Genomic DNA, 19,663 nt, shown 5'->3' with positions numbered 1-19,663 from the left:
CATCCTTCTTTGCCGAATGCATATATGAGCGCATCGGTCACATTCTTTTATACGAGTTTATCAATTACGCTGATGCTTTACGCTGAACGCATATATGGGTTAATCGTCCGCAAAGGTTAAATGTGATCATGGCAGAGATAAATAATAAATAAATTATTTACCTTAAAGAAGTTTGTCGATGTCCGATGCTCTTCAAAGCCTTTTCCTCCTCTCAGTAATCCATCGATGATTGTTCCTTACAAAGCATTCAATGTAAAAAATTGCCTAAAAATTCAGACACATTTTTGTCTGAATTTTCAGATCTGGGTGCCAGAAAATAATTTCAGACAATTTGTATTAATTATCAGAATAGTTTCTCTGAAAGTTTAGAATAGTGGCGCATCTGTCCAAAATATTTAGAATTCGTGTCCAAAAAATTAGACAACATATTTAAAAGCAACAACTGTCTAAAATTTCAGACATGCCGTGATTTTATAACCCGATGCGTGGATGTTCTCTGCAATTTCTCTGCTTTTTTTAAATTTTTATAGCGATGTTTCATATAAATGCTCAGATATTGCATAAATGATCAGCTGTATAACATCCTGTCGGAATTATAATAGAGCCTTGCCTCTTGGCAAACTAATCAAATTATTATTTCACTGGTGAGTAGAATTTCTTATTGTAAATGAGATTGACTGATTGAACTATATGTTGCGACGTTTTTCGCCGCCGCTCCACCGGAAGCCGGATAAGCCCGGGTTCGGAAGAGCGGAACCGACCCGACCACGAGCAACGAAGACGCCGCTGATAGATGAAAACGTGAAGCGTTGGTTGTTCGGACACGAATAATAAGAGCTACAGCCGCTTTTGGCCAAAATATGCGAAAACGCAACACAAAGTTGGGCGCCAGAAGCGTCAACTCTGCCCCACGCAGAGTCTTTCCAATCGCGAAATCCAACTTCTCACGGCACCAAAAGTCTGATTCGGCGACGGGCTCGGCAAGCTCAACCTACGGAAGAAAGGCAGGGCGGAAAGCTGAATACGCGAGATAACGAGTTAAGGTTAAACGGACACAACGGAATACGCGAAAGAAATAATATACTAGCATTTGCAACATAAAAATAAATAATGGAAGATTTATTAAAAATGCTCGATAATAATAATAATAAAAAGAAATATCAAAAAAATAAAGGAAATAACAAATTGAGTAGGGAAATTTAGTAATTGATAACGAAAGAGATAAACGGAAATTATCGTTGGTAGTCGGTAGTTGGTAGTCGGTAGTGATAGAGAAATGTTACACAATTTAAAGCGGCTCGAATAGATCAATTAAACAAAACAAAATTGAAGAGCCGACGCCTAGCGGCGGATCTCGAGCGAAAATAATCTACGGCACTTTACAATAAATGTAGCTGCTTAGAATACAAAAGAAAATAATACGAATTAATCCATATTCGGCACGCACAACTTATAATGTAGCGGGGCTACCAAGCACGAAAACGCATTAGGCCAACACGACTTTAATTAATAACTAACGAAAATGGACTCTAAGAAATGCGAGAAAAGAAAATAATATCCCGGACTCTGTACCGAGAAAAAAAACAAGAGAACGAAAGGCACCAAGGCCCAAACGTAGGTGAGGGAGGAACACCAGCCTCCTTTCGGCCCTTATCTCGGGGAGCCGCCCCGCGCGCGTATGGGAGACTTTAGGACTCCCGGTGGTTTTCCGGTGCACTGAGGTCCGTGACCTCCCACGTATCCGTCATCCCGCCGGTAGGAGCCCTGCGCCTGCCATTCTTTGCCGCATCTCGGGCATGACATTACAGTGTATCCGGGGCGGCCACAGCGGTAGCAGAAAGTGCGCAATCTAGGGGCTTCGCACTGGTCCAGAAAATGACGGGAGGAACCGCAGTTCCAACAGCGTTTCACCTCGGACACGTTGGCGAGCTGATCCAGCTCTTTCTGGTCCGTCCTGCGCCCGTCTTTGGCCGCAGCGTGGCTGCCGAGGTCCTGCTCCGCTGATGGCGCTGGTCGTGGCTCCTCCAATGATGCTAACTCGTCCTCCTCCTCCCGTGCAGGCAAGGGGTTCAAGCCCTCCGTGTCCGTACCTCTATGGGTCATTTCTACGGATACCTGGACGCCCACGTCAACCCCTCGTCGGCGTAACGGCGAGTGCGCGTTGACCTGCGTGCTCGCGTCCCGCTGTGGTGCCCGCGTTGCTGCTGTGACTCCGACGGTGGCAGCCAGCCGCGCTTGGGCGAACTCCTCCTCTAAATCCTCGAGGTAGTCCGGGTGGTACCTCATGAGGAACAACAGCAGGATGACGTGCCGTTGGCAGAATTCCGGTGGTAGGAAGTCCATCGCTCCTGCACTGTCGTACCTGAATCTCCTAATGTGGGGAATCACCATGATATCTCTTAAGATCTTTCACGTGTACTTTTCCTATCGGTCTACCTCCGCTGTCATGTAATTCGTAGACTACCGGTGACAACATTCAAGTAATGGTAAACGGACCGTGAAATTTTGTTGCTAATTTCGCCGATACGTGTTGTGCTGCCGAGGACAAGACATGCTGTCGCTTCAAAACTTTATCGCCAATTGCGTATTGTCACGGTGACGTAAATTATAATACTTCGCCTGTCGTTGATGAACGGTATCAAAATTCTCGATCACCCACGCCTGCAGTAACCGCATCTTTCCATACGCTCTTTCCATCTGTCGCGATTCCTCGATTCCACCGGACGCGATTCCACCGGACGCGATTCCTCGATTTCATTTATCGGTTTGTTTTGATTCCTGACAAAGTTCGTCGGATTCGGATTCCTACCAAAATTCATGAAAGCAAGCGACGTTTTCAACGAAGTATGGTGGGTCGTATTGTACGCGAAACGAAACTCATTGAAGTATCTATCCCACTCCCTATGATCTTTCTTTACGAACGCTGTGATCATCGTTTTGACTACTCGATTCACTCTTTCTACCGGATTCGCTTGTGGCTGGTAGGGTGGTACTGTAGAATGTGCCGTATTCTTCCGCTAACTGCCTAATGTCTTTATTAACAAACTCCGTGCCGTTATCAGTCAATAGTACTCGCGGGGCTCCCCATCAAAAAACAACTAAGTCCACTATTGCTTCGCTAATCGCTTTTCCGGTAGCCTTTCGCAGAGGGCGGCATTCTATCCATTTGATAAATAGATCCTGCAGTACGAGGATGTACGAATGACCTGATTACTGGATGTGAGCGGTCCCATAATATCTGCCGCAACTACCGTTCACGGAGTCTCTATTATCCTATGGCCCATTAATTCCGCTGGAACATTTTGTTCGATTTTGATTTTCGGACATGTCTCGCAACACCTAATATAATTGACCACGTCATGAAACAATTTCAGCCAAAAATATCTAAAAGCGATTCGTTGGTACGTCTTTTCCACTCTAAGGTGCCCTGCTTGAGGCGTATCATGCACTTCCTGAAGAACTTCAACCCGAATTTCTTTTGGAATAACAAGCTTCCATGATCTAAATCGTCAACTAATCGTAATAGTGCTCGATTCGGCTTACGCACGTATAAGTTATCGTTCTCTATTTTTCCATCCCGCGTATCTATTAGATGTTTCCTGTACGTCTTTCACGCGGTTGTTATACCATTCGTCGTCGGTATTCAACGCGGCCACTAATTCTTCCAGCAAATCTTCTACTTGTTCGTATATTCTCGATAGTGCATCAGGTACACGATGCATCGCGCCTTTCCTATGCTCGATCGTATTCTAAGAGCTCCAGTGTCCATCGCGCTAAACGTCCGGTCGGATTCTTAAGGTTGTGCAGCCATCGGAAACTGCTGTGATCCGTGATTACCGTAAATTTATAACCTTCTAGGTACGGTCAAAACTTTTTAATGGACCAAATTACCGCTAAATTCTAATTCGGTTGTCGAGTACTTTTTTTTCGCATCCGAAAGCGCTCTACTAGCGAAAGTTATCACGTGTTCTCTCCCGTCTATCTTTTGGGCTAGAACGGCGCCTAAGCCTACAGCGCTTACGTCAGTTTGTAGGATGAATGGAACGTCAAAATTTGGACACGATAACGTAGGTGGGGATGTAATGCAAGTTTTTAATGTCTCAAACGCGCGTTTTTGGTCACCCCCCTCCCCCCCTTCCCAAGATTGTGACTTTTTCAAAAGACGCGTCAAAGGTTTTAATACCGTAGCGCGAAATAAACCGTCTATACCACGAAGCCATTCTAATAAAACGACGTAATTGTTTTACATCACGCGGTGGCGCATATTCAACGATAGGCGCGGTCTTATCCGGAACTACTCTCAATCCTTCTTTTTGCACGAGAAAATCGAGATATTTTACTTGGGCGCGGCAGAATTTACTCTTTTCCGCGTTAATCATTAAACCGGCGCTTTTAATTCGATCTAATACACGCTTGAGCCACGTTAAATGTTCGTTAAACGTACGCGTCACGATCACGATGTCGTCTAAGTATGACTAAACGCGTGAGGTTCCATTTCCGGTCCTATTAAGCGATCTAAAAGACGTTGGAACGTAGCCGGCGCTCCCGTCAAACTATAAGGCATTCGTGTAAAGTGGAATAACTCTCTTCCCGGTACCGTAAAAGCTGTCAATTCGCGGCTATTCTTTTCCAGCGAAATCTGGAAATACGTCTGATTCAAATCAAGCGTGGAAATATATCGCGCGGAGCATAATTTGTCTAATATCGCGTTCATATACGGCAGTGGATAAGCATCCTTCTTAGAAACGCTGTTTAACTTCCAAAAATCAAGGCAAAAACGATATTTTTCGTTCAGCTTTTTAACCATAACGATTGGGCTAGATCACTGACTCTTAGACGGCTCTATCACGTCTATTTCTAGCATTTTCTCGATCTCCTCATTAATCGCCTCTTGGATTTTCGGCGATACAATATAGTACCGTTGTTTAATTGGTGCGTTATCTCCGACGTCAATTCTATGTTTGGTCAACGATGTAATTCCTGGTCTATCCATTTCCATCGAAATTTCGGCTTCTAAAAACTTTGCAACCGATGCTCTTCGTCCGACGATAATTCGCTAAACCCGCAACAAAACGTATTACTTGGTTGTCGTATTTTATTATTCGAGCGTTTTTTTCGCATTTTTGTTCTGCGCGGTTCCGCCGATCGTGCGTCCAATTTTTCTCTTGACGCCGTGGCCACATTCGCTTCGGCCGACGCGAACCTTTTATCTCCTGTCGGCGGCGTAAGGTGCAAGTCGACGTCCCGCAAATGGCAAAACAGTTCCGATTTCGGTATCTCAAACTCGAATTCCTGCAACAAACCGTCCGCAAAGCGCCAAGTTCGACTCGAAAAATCGACAACAATACCGAAAGTTGACAAAAAGTCCATCCCTAATATGCAAGGCAAAGCTAACGATGAAAGGGCGAAAGCACACACGGTTTTCATCCTATTCCGCACAGTGCACGGAAGATTAAATTCGACACGAATTTTGGTAATCTGACCAGTTGCGGTAATCACGCGTCTACCCCCGGTAAACTTAAACAAAAGATTGTCCTCTAATAATTCTAACATCTTCGATTCTAAAAACGCACGTCTCGAACTTGAGTCGACCAATGCCATAATTTCCTGGCCCAAAATTTCTACTCGCAGATACAAGAGTGACGGAATGTCACAATTCCCAAAAGTGCTGTACGACACGGCACAATTCTCTAACTTTGACAAACGTATAGGGGCTATCCGTGAGTTAGGAGCAGAGTCGCCCCTCCTATTTGACTCCCCTATTCTTTTCCCGAGCAATCCGGGCAAATGCGTACAGTTACTTCGACCTTATCGCGCCTATAGCAGTGTAGGCGCGGTGTTTCGATACAATCATGCGCTACATGGTCGACTTTTTCACAATTCCAATATTTTACCGCTTTCGCGCGTGCGTTTCTCGGCGTCGATGTCGAAGGAGCGGTCGACGCAGTTGCAGAGGCCGTTTTCGCCCCTGTCGTGACTTTAGCCTTCGGCGTCTTATCCCGCTTAGCCGGTTTCTTCGCTCGCGGCGTCTTGTCTTTCGACGGGGCTCCATGCAGGTTAAGTGCGGCCAATGCGTCTCTTGTGCGCGATTTCGAGGGCGGACGGTATACGAGATCCGGAAAAAGTGATTTCTCTGGCGTCGGTGGCGCGCGATATCGTTGTCCGGCGGCGTATTGCCTCTCCGAACTTCTCGCGAGCATTTCCAATCCATCTAAATCATCGGCGTCCTCGCATCGAACGTTCCTTTGTATCCGCGGATGTAAATTGCGATGCGCGTAATTGACTTTTTCCTCCTCCGACCATGGTGGCGATTATCGATCAAAACGCGCGCTCATACAAGTAAAATAATTCGATACGGACTCGTACTCGCCTTGCGTCCGACGCATAATCTCGTCTTTCAACGTGAACTGATATTCCGGATCGCCGAATCGTCTCCGCCACGCCGATTTAAAGCTCGCCCACGAAGTAAGCCGATCACGTTTCTCGCGAAACCAATGCAGGACAAATCCCGACAAAAAGAAAAAACATCCGCATCCGAAATAGGGATAAATCAAATCGCGACCTTTCTCAATTCGTAGGAGAAAGGTTTCCGCGTCCTCTCCGTGCGCGCCTGAGAAGTGCAAATTCCACTTCCTCATGGTATTACACACGGCGGATGTGGACGCGCTCTCTCTGGAAACGCTATGAGCCATATCTTCCTGCGAAATGCGCGATCGCGGAGTCGTTCCCCCCGCTAAGTCACGCTGATTCGCGAACGAGTCCCGCGGCGTCGCCCTGGGCCCATCTTCCAAAAGGCTATCCGCCCGGGCGGTCTCCGCGACGGGTATCTGTAATTATTCCCGCTCGGTCATCCCCTCGAACAGGCTGCCCTGCAAAACGCTAGTCGTCCGCAGTTCGTGAACATGACGCCATAATCGAACAGCCAATACCGATTCGCGTCCTTCCAACGATAATCCGCGTGATTGTAATTCCGCGGCCAATTCGTCAGCAGAAAGCGCGAAAATCCACGAGGTTTCCATTTCGCTGTGCTGACTCATTGTGTTTACGGTCGACTGTACCTCGGTAAACACGTACGATCTCAAATCTCTAAACCCGAAAACAAAAATAATGAAATAAAAATAAGCCTCGTTTTAATACAAAGGCTAACGACGCACTTGCTCGGTCGCAATCGCAAAAACTCAATTCTAAACCCACAACTAAGTCGTCCGATCTCGAAATAATAAACAATTTCTCGAATGGTATTTACAATGGAAAATTCCGACACGAATCGCTAAATTTTCTCACAAATCCCACTAATTGATTGTTACGACCATTACGCTAACGATAAGAGACGAATCAACCAATTCCGGTTAACTAGTAAAGCCGGGTCACTAATTTCCCCAATTAACAAACGCAAGGAGATGTACTCCGCTAAAATTCTCAAAAGAAAGACTAACTCACTTAGTCAGCCCGAATCTCGACAAATCGGACTCTTTCTACAAAATTTTTCCAAGCCGTCCCGAAGGACAACTTGCCACTAAAGTATCGCGAACAAAAATTCCGAGTTCTCTCAATTCGTGTTACCACACGCGAAGACACACGGAAATTTCGTCGGCGAATCACCAATTAATACCTCCCGAAATACTTTCAACACTACCGCGTTTTACACGTAGTAATTCCGCGAAAGTAGTATTATGCTGAAAGAAAAACAACTATCACCAAATTCAGATGTAAAACTTAATTGGCACAAACTCTTCAACAAACGGACAGAATGGAGGCACTCCGAGGACAAAATTACTAACACAACTTATAACTAAAATGCCACAAACACACGTCTCGCAAAACAAATTTTCGAATAGAATTTCGTAAACACTCCTTTTTCCAGCGTGGCCCCACGTTGGGCGCCAAATTTTCTCTATGCGACGTTTTTCGCCGCCACTCCACCGGGAGCCGGGTAGCCCGGGTTCGCAAGGGTGAAACCGACCCGACCACGAGCGACGCAAACGCCGCTGATAGATGAAAACGCGAAGCAATTGTTCGGATGTGAATAATAAGAGAGCTATTGCTGCTGCTGGCCGAAATATGCAAAAACGCGACACAAAGTTGGGCGCCAGACGCAGAAGCGTCAATTCTACCCCACGCAGAGTCTTTCCGATCGCGAAATCCAAAATTCTCACGGCACCAAAAGTCGGATTCGGCAGCGACGGCTCGGTAAGCTCAACTTAACGGTAGAGTAGCAGGGAAAGCTGAATACGCGAGATAACGAGTTAAGGTTAAACGAACACAACGGAGTACGCGAAAGAAATAATATACTAGCGTTTGCAACATAAAAATAAATAATGGCAGATTTATTAGAAATGCTCGATGATAATAATAATAAAAAAAAATATAAAAAAAGAAAGGAAATAACAGATTGAATAGGGAAATTTAGTAATTGATAACGAAAGAGATAAACGGAAATTACCATTCACAGTCGAGAAATGTTACACAATCTAAAGCGGCTCGAATAGATCAATTAAACGAAACAAAATTGAAGAGCCGACGCCTAGCGGCGGAAATAATCTACGGCACTTTACAATAAATATAACTGCTCAAAATATAAAAGAAAATAATACAAATTAATCCATATTTGGCACGCACAACTTATAATGTAGCGGGGCTATCGAGCACGAAAACGTATTAGGTCAACACGGCTTTAATTAATAACTAACGAAAATGGACTCTAAGAAATGCTATAGATATCGGACGCGATACGCTAACGCGAACTCTAACACGAATGAGACGGACAGCACAACACGAAATTCCACGCACTCAAATCGGCATTCACACACGCTGCGGTGAATCTAATATCGCGAGACAATTGTTACACTCTATCTCTCTCTCACACACACACACGCTACACGCGCAGACGGCACGAACAGCTGACCGCGTTCACGGCGGCGATCTTTCCGGTGCTTTACATACGCAGACTACACACTTCTAGCCTACCTATGAATTCCGGATTATGGGCGGTATTCATAGTCCGTTCTTATATTCAAGATCGTCTTAAGCACGAACTTATATTCGCTCTCTTCGTCAGACACAATCTATGTGTGACGAAGAGAGCGAATATAAGTCCGTGCTTAAGACGATTTTAAATATAAGAACGGACTATGAATACCGCCCTATAAGTATTCGCACTCGCCTGATTTTGATCGCTCGGTTTATTCTCGCTAAACGCGAGATGTCACTAACGGATGCGGTCGACGGCGCTAACCTATTCGCCACGACCTTTGGCCAAAAGGGCCCACCAAACAAACGCTAAACACTAATCACCGATCGAACGACCTCGCGACGGCACGGGATCTTCGCGAATTTCGTGGTTTACGTAAAAATGTGGCACCCTCACCGATAATCTGCCTCGCGGCTCTGCTTCTCGCTCTCTTTGTCTCTTTCGGTCTCTCTAACGTGGTGCAGGCAGGAGGCAGCTGTTCTTCACGCGACGGCGGCCGGAACGCAACAGGACAAACCCTGGATTTCAATCGATTACGCGTCGATATTAAAATGCGCGGCCGTGACCGCCACTGAAATATAATATAAGTGGAACGCGCACGACCTCTCTACGGGCGGTATTCATAGTCCGTTCTTATATTTAAAATCGTCTTAAGCACGGACTTATATTCGCTCTCTTCGTCACACATAGATTGTGTCTGACGAAGAGAGCGAATATAAGTTCGTGCTTAAGACGATCTTGAATATAAGAACGGACTATGAATACCGCCCTACGATAGATGTCCGCGAGAGAGAGCGCCACAACAAGGATTTCTGTCTTTGTTTGTACAGTCCCATCAAAAATTCTTTTCATAAAGATTATAGGCGCGCTCGGGCGCGCACGGAAAGGATGCCATTGTTCTATTCTTACGTATAATAAACAATAAAAAAATTAAGTAATACTGAATAACATTGACAGCGTGCTCCTCGAACGCGCTTTATAACCAATTAATTCTATTCTTCAGAAAAGAGAAATTGTACTTTGTTTTTTAGTTTTAATTAATATATGAATATACATATAAATTAATAAAATATTTATGCAAATTAAACAAAATTAAAGATTTATAAAATATGTAATTTAAAATATAAATAGTATATAAAATAATATTTTTTATTATTCTTACATTTTATTTGCCTTATTCCAAGTAAAATAGTTTTAATATTAATCACACGTTTAACACAAGTTTAAAATGTTAAAAATTGACAAATAAGTTAATTCTAATATTTCTATTTCTATTTTTATTCTATTTATTCTATTATATTTCTATTATATTAATTCTACTATATTTCTATTATAATTCTATTTATTTATTTATTATACATATGTGTGTGAATATAGAGAAAATATATACAATTTTTGCTTTTTATCATTATACCTTGTTGCAGCATACGAAAAAGATTCAAATAGTATGGCTTAACTTGATGGTACCATGAAGCCACAAATTATATTTTGATCTGAAAAAATTAATAAAATATTAATAATTGTGATTAATAATAAAATTTGTTCTATAAAAATATTAAAAGATTAATGATGCTTTATATATATATTACATTTAAATAAAGGAAGAGAAGTAAAAGAATAAAGGATTAAAAGAATTATACCAAATGCAAAAAAGGAAAGCAAAATATGAAATAAATGTGTAACAAAGTAACGAAAATATAAGATATATATAAGTAATAATATATAATTCTTATATAAAGAATGAAAAGAAACATTACAGTTATATAAAACACATGCATATCTTATATCAATATATAAAACATAAACATATCTTATAAAATATATGCAGTGAAAACAAAATATACTCAAACATATCTTTCTTTAAATATGATAAAATAAAATAGTTTTACTTAATTTAGTACGCATTGTCGCTTTTTCGCCGAGATATTCTAATGTGTTTTGTTTCGTATAAGCACAAAGCCTTGTTCTAAGATAAGAATCAATTACAAACTTAATAATGTTTATTTCATGTGACGCTTGACACACATTGACAGTCTGTACAACAGGATGTTCTGGTTTAAAAAGCGATTTCATCAAAGGTAAAAAATATGTAATAGCTGCAGAAGTTATTCTGTCTTTTAAATTAATATTTCCATAGAAACCAATCGTGATCTCTGCTTTAAAGACTTTTTCGCAAAATTGAACAATATCAAAAACTGCTTTTGATGGCTCTATTAATTTACCTCTGTCAACGAATGATAGAAATGCAGAATAACATGTAAAATCAATTTTATTATAGTTATGATGTTTGATAATATTTAATTTTGTCACAATTTGATAACAGTGAAAACAAGTACATTTTTTAATAAACTTTCGTATTATATATCCTGCAATATAATACAGAATATTTTTTTGGAAAAACGATAATTCTTGATTTTCTAAGGATGCCATTAATTGGTCAAATTGTTCATTTTCCTGTTTTTCTTCATTTTTCTTTTCATCATACAAATCATTAATGGTTCGTTTCTTTGAGCGAAATTCTAATATTGATGACATTTCAAAATCATCCGATAAACAGTTTGCATTAATACTTGGCTTTATCGAATTGCGATAAAGAAGTCGTCGTACTGCCCACAATATTTGTAAAACATTAGGATTATTGTTAAACCCTCCGCGAGATCGAAGACAACAGAAATATAATTCTATATGGTCTTGGGAACATTTATAAGTGAGAAAGTACTTTAAAGGATTGTCAAGTTTAGTAAGAAGATCAATTGTTAAGTTTCTGAAACTTTCAAAATTAATTATAAAACCCAAAGCAAAAGTTTTTCTTTTATGTTTCAATAAATTTTGTTCTCCTATGGTTAACTGTTGAATATAATTTTCTGAATCTAAAAAAATTTGATTCCAATATTTAAAATTAGACATAGAAAGTGGCGATTTATAAGAAGTACCGTAAGCATTCCTGCTATTCATTATATCAAAAATCCGATCAAACACTCTTATAAATTTGCACGTTGCTTCACTGTTATTAAATTCTCTTAATCCACAAGCTCGTAAAAATTCGATTCCATCAGCAACACCACTGCTAATAGTTTGACTAGCTAAGGAAACTTTCATTTTTTTGTTTTTATATTTGATGTGTGTCGCTGATAATTTGTTAGCAAATTTAAATCTTTCCTTTGTTTGTACGTCATGTAGCTTTCGCACATAGTTAAAATCAACTATTCCATCGGATGATTTTATAATCATATCATGAAAAGTATTTCGACAAAGTTTTAACATATGACATGGATCCATTATAATATAAATATCAGAACTATGACTAGGATGTTTAAACGCAGTCTTCATTTGATTAATATTAAAATCACAGCCTAGTAGCTCTAAAGAAGAAAAATTTGTTTGTGTTCCATCGCATGTTATAGACCTAACAATTATATTTATATCGTAAAGCTTTTGAATTGCAGCATTTATTAATTTACTTTGGTTGTCAGCAGTTATACCTTTTATAAAAAAATGAGCAATTGGAATTTTGAAACTTGTTGTATAGGAAACAATTTGAAAAGCTAACACTTCTGATGCCAATTTTGAAGGATCAAATTCTAAATTAAATTTTTCTGCTTCTTGTCCATAGTCTACGTAACCTTTCACCGTATTTTCTTTATTATCCACCATTTCCTGGGCACGAATAGACATTGCATCGAAAATTAAAGCTACATTATTAATATAATCTAAACGGTAACGCTCGTTTTTTAAAAAATCAAATACTTCTGTTATGAAACCCGCCTTACATGATAAATCACCTATCCATCTTCTCAAAGTTGCTTCATGAGGTAAATATTCTAACTTCTGTCGCACAAAATTATACGCTTTCGGCGAATAAAAATATAATGTCGAAGCGAATTCTTTCATTTTTTCTGAATATTTTCTCGTATTTTTTGAAGTTGCAGCGTTATTTATATAGTTTTTAAACAGATCCAAATTAAATCCAGAAAATTTCTTGAGTAGAATGTCTTCAAGTGTATCGGAAGTTTGAATACCTTCTTTCTTAAGTTGTTTTAGCAGTTGCATAACAGTTGTGAGCTTTTGTTTCTGACGACGATTTTGACGTTGACAAATAGTGAGCTTTCTTCTTAGTTGTTGTTCTTTTATAGATAAAAGTACACGCCGAGGAGAAGTTTGAGTGCTTGCATTATTTCTCTAAAATAAAGAATATTTTAAAATAATTGAAAGCTAATTATGTGTATATAATTATTTATAAAAGTGTGTATAATTATTTAAAAAATTCAAATACTAACACATATTTTAGGTGGAGGACTTTGGCATTGAATCCTTTCATCAACTGAAAATGGATGACTTTCCACATTTGAAAGATCTGAAGATTTTGAACTTATTTGCTCTTTAATTTCCATAGAACAAGAAGGTGTTTCAACATCATACGATTGAAATTGAATCTGTATTAAAAATATATCAATATTTTTATGGTTTATTTAAAATACACAATTCTCTCTCTCTCTCTCTCTCTCTCTCTCTCTCTCTCTCTTTCTCTCTTTCTCTCAATATATTATTAATTTATTACTTACATTTTCAGAAATATCATAGTCGAATATTGAAGGGACAGCATTTTTATTCAATAATCTTTTGCCAGAAATCAAACGATATGAAGACGTATTGAAGTGATTGCTGCAGATCCGTGAATTTTTTGATATGTTATTATTTGTTTGTATAACAGCTTGCCACTTTTTAAATAATTCTTGATCTTTCAGTGGAAAGCTTAAAAAAATAGTTTTTTTTGATCATTTTTATCATTAAGTATTTAGAAGTATATAGCATTATAGGTTAAAAAATGTATAAATTGGCTATTGTATTTACCTGAAGAAAGACACATCTCTAATTGGACTCCAAACAGTTTTACACCCTTTCACACAACAATTAAAAACCATTTTTTAATTTAAGTATTAACACTTCACAAATAATATTAATGGATAAACTGCTTTTCAACACTTTTCTTGTTCTTTTGTCTTAGACTATACTCACATAAATTTCAACCAATAAGCGTCAACGAAACAAAGACAGAAATCCTTGTTGTGGTGCTCTCTTTCGCGGACACATCGTAGAGAGGTCGTGCGCGTTCCACTTATATTATATTTCAGTGGTGACCGCACACGCGACGCTGGTTGCGTGACCAATTAGCGTGCTGTACGCTGACGCAAAATCCAGAATCGACTATAAGGGTCTCATTCACCCTCTGCCCTACGATGTCCCGAGTCTACGTAAGCTATCGGGGTTTGCTGCCAAATCCAACTGTTTCTCCCGGCGGCCGGTGCAGTCGGGACTCTCCCGAGGCTCCTGCTCTCCGACTTTGGCTCGTTCGGATCCTCGACCCTGCCTTGATCCTCTGGCGGGTTCCTTCCTACGCCCGTTTATTTCAACATCCCTTTGCTCCGTCCAGACCCGGAATCAGCCGTTGTTTTGCCGAATGTTCTATCGCTGCTTACATGTCCTCTGCCTCGCTCTGCTGTGACCTTGTCGCTATTTGATCTTCCATATAGCTCGCTTCCGTGCGATGAAGTGCCAACATAATATTAAAAATTACGCGAATTAATCATAAATTCCTACAATTTTTTATTGACCACCCGGGAAAATTTCGGCGCTCGGTAGCACTCTATTTACGGGATAGAAGATTTTGGTTGCTGCGTTCCGCCCGTTCTTCGGGCCCAAGAAACGGCAACGTTACAATGTTTATAAAATAAATTACTTTTTCACTTAACACTTTCTGTTAAGTTAGTGGTGGAGCCATGTTTAAGTGAGCCATGTTTATGTTTTTCTAGAAATTCAGACAAAAGTGTCTGAATATTCAGGCATTGAGATCAGAAATATTCAAACAACTGTGACTGAAAATTCGGACAACTGTGGCCAGAAATTTAGACAACTGTGGCTAGAAATTTAGATAACTGTGGCTAAAAATTCAGACAATGTGACTGTAAGAAAACATTTTTGTCTGAATAGTCAGTCAGTAATTTTTTAGTGTTCGCGAGAACAATTACAATCGCGCAATATTTTGCGTAATATTAATTGATTATCTGACGCGAATTTTGTCACATCATAAAAAAAAAAACTCATAAAAGCATGAAATTGCACGGAGTTATTATTTGTTTGACACTCACTGCGTTGAAAACAAAGGCAAAAATCGAAAATTGCATAATTGAATTTTGCATGCTACCCATTGCGCAATCACACTAAAGATAAAATATTTTTATAAACTTTTCCACGCTTTCCGGATATAAAAAATAAGGCAATATCTGCGTTTCAAAGTATTTAAAATGTTTTATCTCATAATAAACGAATAAAATGTACTAGTTATAATTGAAGATATATATATATTTTTGTATGGAATAAAAAGTTTTGAGATGCTAATTAATTGCGGCAATTAATTAATCATGCGAACAATAAATCGATAACTGTAAAAAATTACTGACTGACAATTCAGACGAAAGTGTTTGAAATTTTCTTACAGTCACGTTGTCTGAATTTTCGGACAGAATATTGTCTGATTTCTAGCCACAGTTGTCTGAATTTCTAGCCACAATTGTCTGAATTTCTGGCTACAGTTGTCTGAATTTCTAGCCACAGTTGTCTGAATATTTCTGATCTCAATGCTTGAATATTCAGACACTTTTGTCAGAATTTCTAGTCAGTTGTCTGAATATTTCTAATTTTAATATCTGACCATTTAGACACTTTTGTCTGAATTTCTAATCAGTTGTATAAATATTTTTTGATCTCGTCTATATATTCAATTATTTTTGTCTTAATTTCTAGTTAATAGTCTAAATATATCTGTTTTAAATGTCTAAATATTTGGACACTTAAATTTGAATTTCTATCCATCTGTTATTAGGTCTATCTTTTTATTGCTGAACTGCTACACTAGTTCAGACGTTCAGAGTTTATTTTTTTTTTGTGTTACTAGTTCTGAAAGCACTGCCATCTGTAAAGTCTTTAAACAGACCATCCTTATATTGTACAGGTGCACTGATATTGAAATGTAGAGACTTATCATGAAATAATGCCTAAAGTCTCTGAAATAGACACAAAATGGAAGAATTCACCTTTTGATAGGGGCTTCTTTTTAAGCCACACAAAATGAAAATGTGACTTGTGAAACTCTTTTCGCGAGTAAATAGTTTGCAGTTCTTTAAAGTTAGTAGAGCATGAATTATCTAAAAAATAAATCTTTTAGAATTTTATTCACCTGTGAGAAAGATATGCCTTCCTCTTGCAAATGCCTTTTTAATCTCCTTTTAACCCTTTCCTGCTCATATACAGTTAAAGTCTTTAGCTCTTCAACAATATATTGAATAGTACTTTCCGGAATAAAGTATTCACATTCAAGTTTGAGATAGAAGGTAGCCAAAGCGTTAATGAGTGAATCGCGATTATCATCATCTTCATCATTATCATCCTTATTGCTAGTATTTTTGGGTCTTGTGAAATCTTCATCTTTCTCTCTATGATCTGTGTTTTCAGAATTTACTTCTAACCCATCGTCAATGTTTATGTCAACTGATGTAGTTGGAACTAAAATCTGACATTTATGATATTTCGTTAAATGTCCTGAAAATAAATTTACTCTCATACTTCTTGTTGCAAGTATTGTAAGGGCAAGTTACTTCTAATCCATTAATCATATGCTTTTTAAGATGATTAACTAAAACTTTGTAACTGTCAACAGTTGCTGCTTTCAAATATGTTGTCTAATTTTTTGGATATCAATTCTAAATATTTAGGACAGACGCGCCACTATTCTGAATTTTTAGAGAAACTACTCTGATAATTAAGACAGATTGTCTGAAATTACTTTCAGGCACTCAGATTTGAAAATTCAGACAAAAATATGTCTGAATTTTTAGGCAATTTTTTACAGTAAACTATTTGTATTTGTAGAAAACAATTTTATAATATTTGTCATGATTGCGATATGAGAAGTAAAAATACGGAACAATTCTCTTCACTGTTTTTTTCGCTTGAGTGTCGTGTGAATGATAAAGCAGGAAGGTGAGAACGCGCAGCGCGCGTACGTCGCGTCTTAGATTATAAAAACATAAAACATCCATCGACGTTACGAGCTAGTACCAAAATACTTAAACGCAAATATCGGTAATTGCTTTTTTTATAACGTCATGATGTACGTATACTATTATTTGCGCCATTTTATGTTTAACATAGTCGCAGCAGATAACACGCAAAATTAGCTAGGCAATTTTCGATTTCCCTGCACCATCATTGTCTGCTTTCGACGCAGTGAGTATCAAACTGGTCATAATTTTCTGCGATTCGTGTGTTTCTCGAATTTCTTCTTCGTCACGATATGACAAAATTCGCCTTGGAAAAACAATTAATATTGATTAGTGTCGCACAACATGTCGCGCGATCATAATTGTTCTGTTAAGTGTTTTATAAGGAGCAATGATCGATGGAGAAGAAGGAAGTCCAAGGGGACATTAAACATGGATAGAACTTTAAGATAAGTAATTTATTATTTATTTATTATATTCTATTATATGCGTTGACATTATAGATTGACCACTGCTTATGTTCGAACTGTTGGGATTCAAACCGTTGAGATTTGGACGAGATGTTGCTCCAAATTTGATGTTCATCTTTTTTGTTTTGAATTATTGAAACAGTTAAAATATATAAAATATTTAAATCTTTTATCCAAGTTCTATTTATATGAAATGTATCTCAGAGATGTACAAAAAGATACGCAACTTTTTTAATATGTCTCCAAAACGCACTAAAATGCGGATGATCATAGATGTCGTAGCAAGTCTGTCTTTCACTTTGTCTTAAAAGAAAAGACACCTTCAATTTATATTAAAACAAAAGGAAAGACAGATTAAGGTATAAATATTTGAGTAGCATAAATTTAGCATTCTAGAGTAATCTGTGTAAATTTCAAGTGAATCGATTAAGAATTGTAAAAGTTATCGTGTACACCGACTTTGAAAATGTAGTTTTGAAGAAAACGCGTTTAAAGTTTTTAGTATTGATTTTTTGTCAATAAAATTAAAAATCAAAATTATACCTTTAATCTGCAATTCCTGCGCCATAAAGCTGTCCTTCAGCTTCCTCGTCAGCTTCGTCAGATTTTTTTCTAGCATGTTTTAAATCCTTTCGAGCCTCTTTTGCGGCATCTGTCAGCGAGTGTTTGGCCTTCTTGATACGATGCTCATCTGCTTCCACACAATAATTGTTACAATTAGTTCCTACAATGATGTTCATCACCTGCATAATTTGCATTAAACTTGTATAACCATCATTGAAGGAACATATAGCCACGTCTGTAGCTATATCTGTTATTATTTTGCCAGCAGAGTTTCTTTTTGGCGCGATCGACCATACAAGAGCATTCAAACTTTCGTTGTTATTTTGAGTATATCCTCCTAAGCAACGTGTCAACAGATCGTCAGTACTTAAATTTTCGTATATTGGTTTTATAGCCTGATATACAATATCGCTCAAAGGTTCTTTATACGTATACTCGTGGAGTTTACTTGCAGCTTTAGCCTTTTGCCATGAGCACCAAGAATCTGCACCTTGGGGACAATTATCGTGCTGCGAGTTTTTGTCAGTTGAAATCTTGTGGTACAACGTCGCCCAAATTGCATCTCTCATTTTTTGTACAGAATCGTGGTTCCTTCTAATAGCCAAACCATAATAAATAGTCAATTCATCAATCAATGATGCCGTCAATTTGCCCTTTCCGTCTAAACCTTTAGTTGTTTTTTTTAAATCTCGAAACTGCTTGCCCATACGCTTTTGCACGTGGTCGATGCACTCTTTTTTACGTACAGTAAGATCTTTATAAGAGTTTGAATCTACTATACCCTTAAAAGTTTTACTATCTCCGTCGCCTATGTAATTGGAGTATTTAATGCCATGTAATTCTTCGGAGCGCGAAAACATTTCCACGATCGCATCGACTTCCATTTTACCGGACGAGCCTTCGTAATTTATGTTGCATTCATTTACATGAGATTGTGCCCACTCTTCATACTCAGCAGTTCTTTCTTGATTTTGCCAGAACTCGCAACTTTTGCAATATTTTGATTTTACTATTGCATCCACGACTTTACTCGTGTTGCATCCGATTAGTGTAGCGATGCCGTACAAAGAAGAAAATCCTCTCTTGTGCCATGACCCATCATCGGATACTGTAATATCATCGGTCTGTCTATTTTCCTCGTAAATTCTTTTTTCTTCAATAGCTGCATTTTTTATTGATATTTCACGAACAGTTGTAGTAGCGATGGAAATGCTTTGAACAATTTTGTCAAAAGAATTGAAAGATCGGTCGAGATAGATCCATGAAAGCGCAGAACTTTATTACGCCTTGTAAACCGATACCAAGTAATCTCATAGTAAATATAATACGACGATTAATTTCATACACCTGATTTGCTATAACTGGAACAGCATTAATCGTCCTTGGTGAGCATTTATTACATTGCACAATTATTTTATATCCTAATCCTCGATTACTTGCTTCCATAAAACTGACATCTGAACCACATGTTTTGCACATTACCAATTGAGAAATTGTTGTAAAAACTGTCACAAAGTCAATAAAACGATAGCCAAATGTGGAATGCACTGGTATGTCATAGTTATTTTCCGACGTTTTTAGCTTCTTGGCTGAGGTGCTTA

The 19,663-nt window shown here is 38.5% G+C and overlaps 2 protein-coding genes across 3 annotated transcripts; both read right to left on the bottom strand.

The window, feature by feature from the left end:
• Positions 1–1,089: 1,089 nt before the first annotated feature.
• On the bottom strand, positions 1,090–9,625 carry LOC105674286 (uncharacterized). Of its 2 annotated transcripts, XM_012370485.2 has the most exons (2): positions 9,368–9,625; positions 1,090–2,371 (listed from the first exon to the last, which is right to left on the bottom strand). In XM_012370485.2, exon 2 carries the CDS (start codon positions 2,341–2,343, stop codon positions 1,651–1,653), a length of 693 nt encoding a protein of 230 aa, XP_012225908.1. In that variant the 5' UTR covers positions 2,344–2,371; positions 9,368–9,625; the 3' UTR covers positions 1,090–1,650. The 2 variants fall into 2 exon arrangements, with proteins under 2 accessions (XP_012225908.1, XP_067208387.1); XM_067352286.1 differs by lacking the exon at positions 9,368–9,625 and having other exon boundaries at positions 1,090–2,504.
• A 481-nt stretch (positions 9,626–10,106) lies between these two features.
• On the bottom strand, positions 10,107–19,338 carry LOC136998916 (uncharacterized). The gene is made up of 6 exons (XM_067352298.1): positions 18,042–19,338; positions 13,823–17,613; positions 13,534–13,723; positions 13,249–13,404; positions 12,991–13,150; positions 10,107–10,464 (listed from the first exon to the last, which is right to left on the bottom strand). Exon 1 carries the CDS (start codon positions 18,944–18,946, stop codon positions 18,044–18,046), a length of 903 nt encoding a protein of 300 aa, XP_067208399.1. The 5' UTR covers positions 18,947–19,338; the 3' UTR covers positions 10,107–10,464; positions 12,991–13,150; positions 13,249–13,404; positions 13,534–13,723; positions 13,823–17,613; positions 18,042–18,043.
• Between the last annotated feature and the right edge of the window lie 325 nt (positions 19,339–19,663).

Source organism: Linepithema humile, chromosome 1, assembly GCF_040581485.1.
Source record: "Linepithema humile isolate Giens D197 chromosome 1, Lhum_UNIL_v1.0, whole genome shotgun sequence".
Classification (NCBI taxonomy): domain Eukaryota; kingdom Metazoa; phylum Arthropoda; class Insecta; order Hymenoptera; family Formicidae; genus Linepithema; species Linepithema humile.
The sequence above is the reverse complement of the archived record's forward strand: the minus strand, read 5'-3'. Positions and strand labels throughout refer to the sequence as shown.

Excerpts from the sequence above, each read along its gene's own strand:
- LOC136998916 (XM_067352298.1), bottom strand. The coding sequence starts at position 18,946 with ATGGAAGTCGATGCGATCGTGGAAATGTTTTCGCGCTCCGAAGAATTA.
- LOC105674286 (XM_067352286.1), bottom strand. The coding sequence starts at position 2,391 with ATGGTGATTCCCCACATTAGGAGATTCAGGTACGACAGTGCAGGAGCG.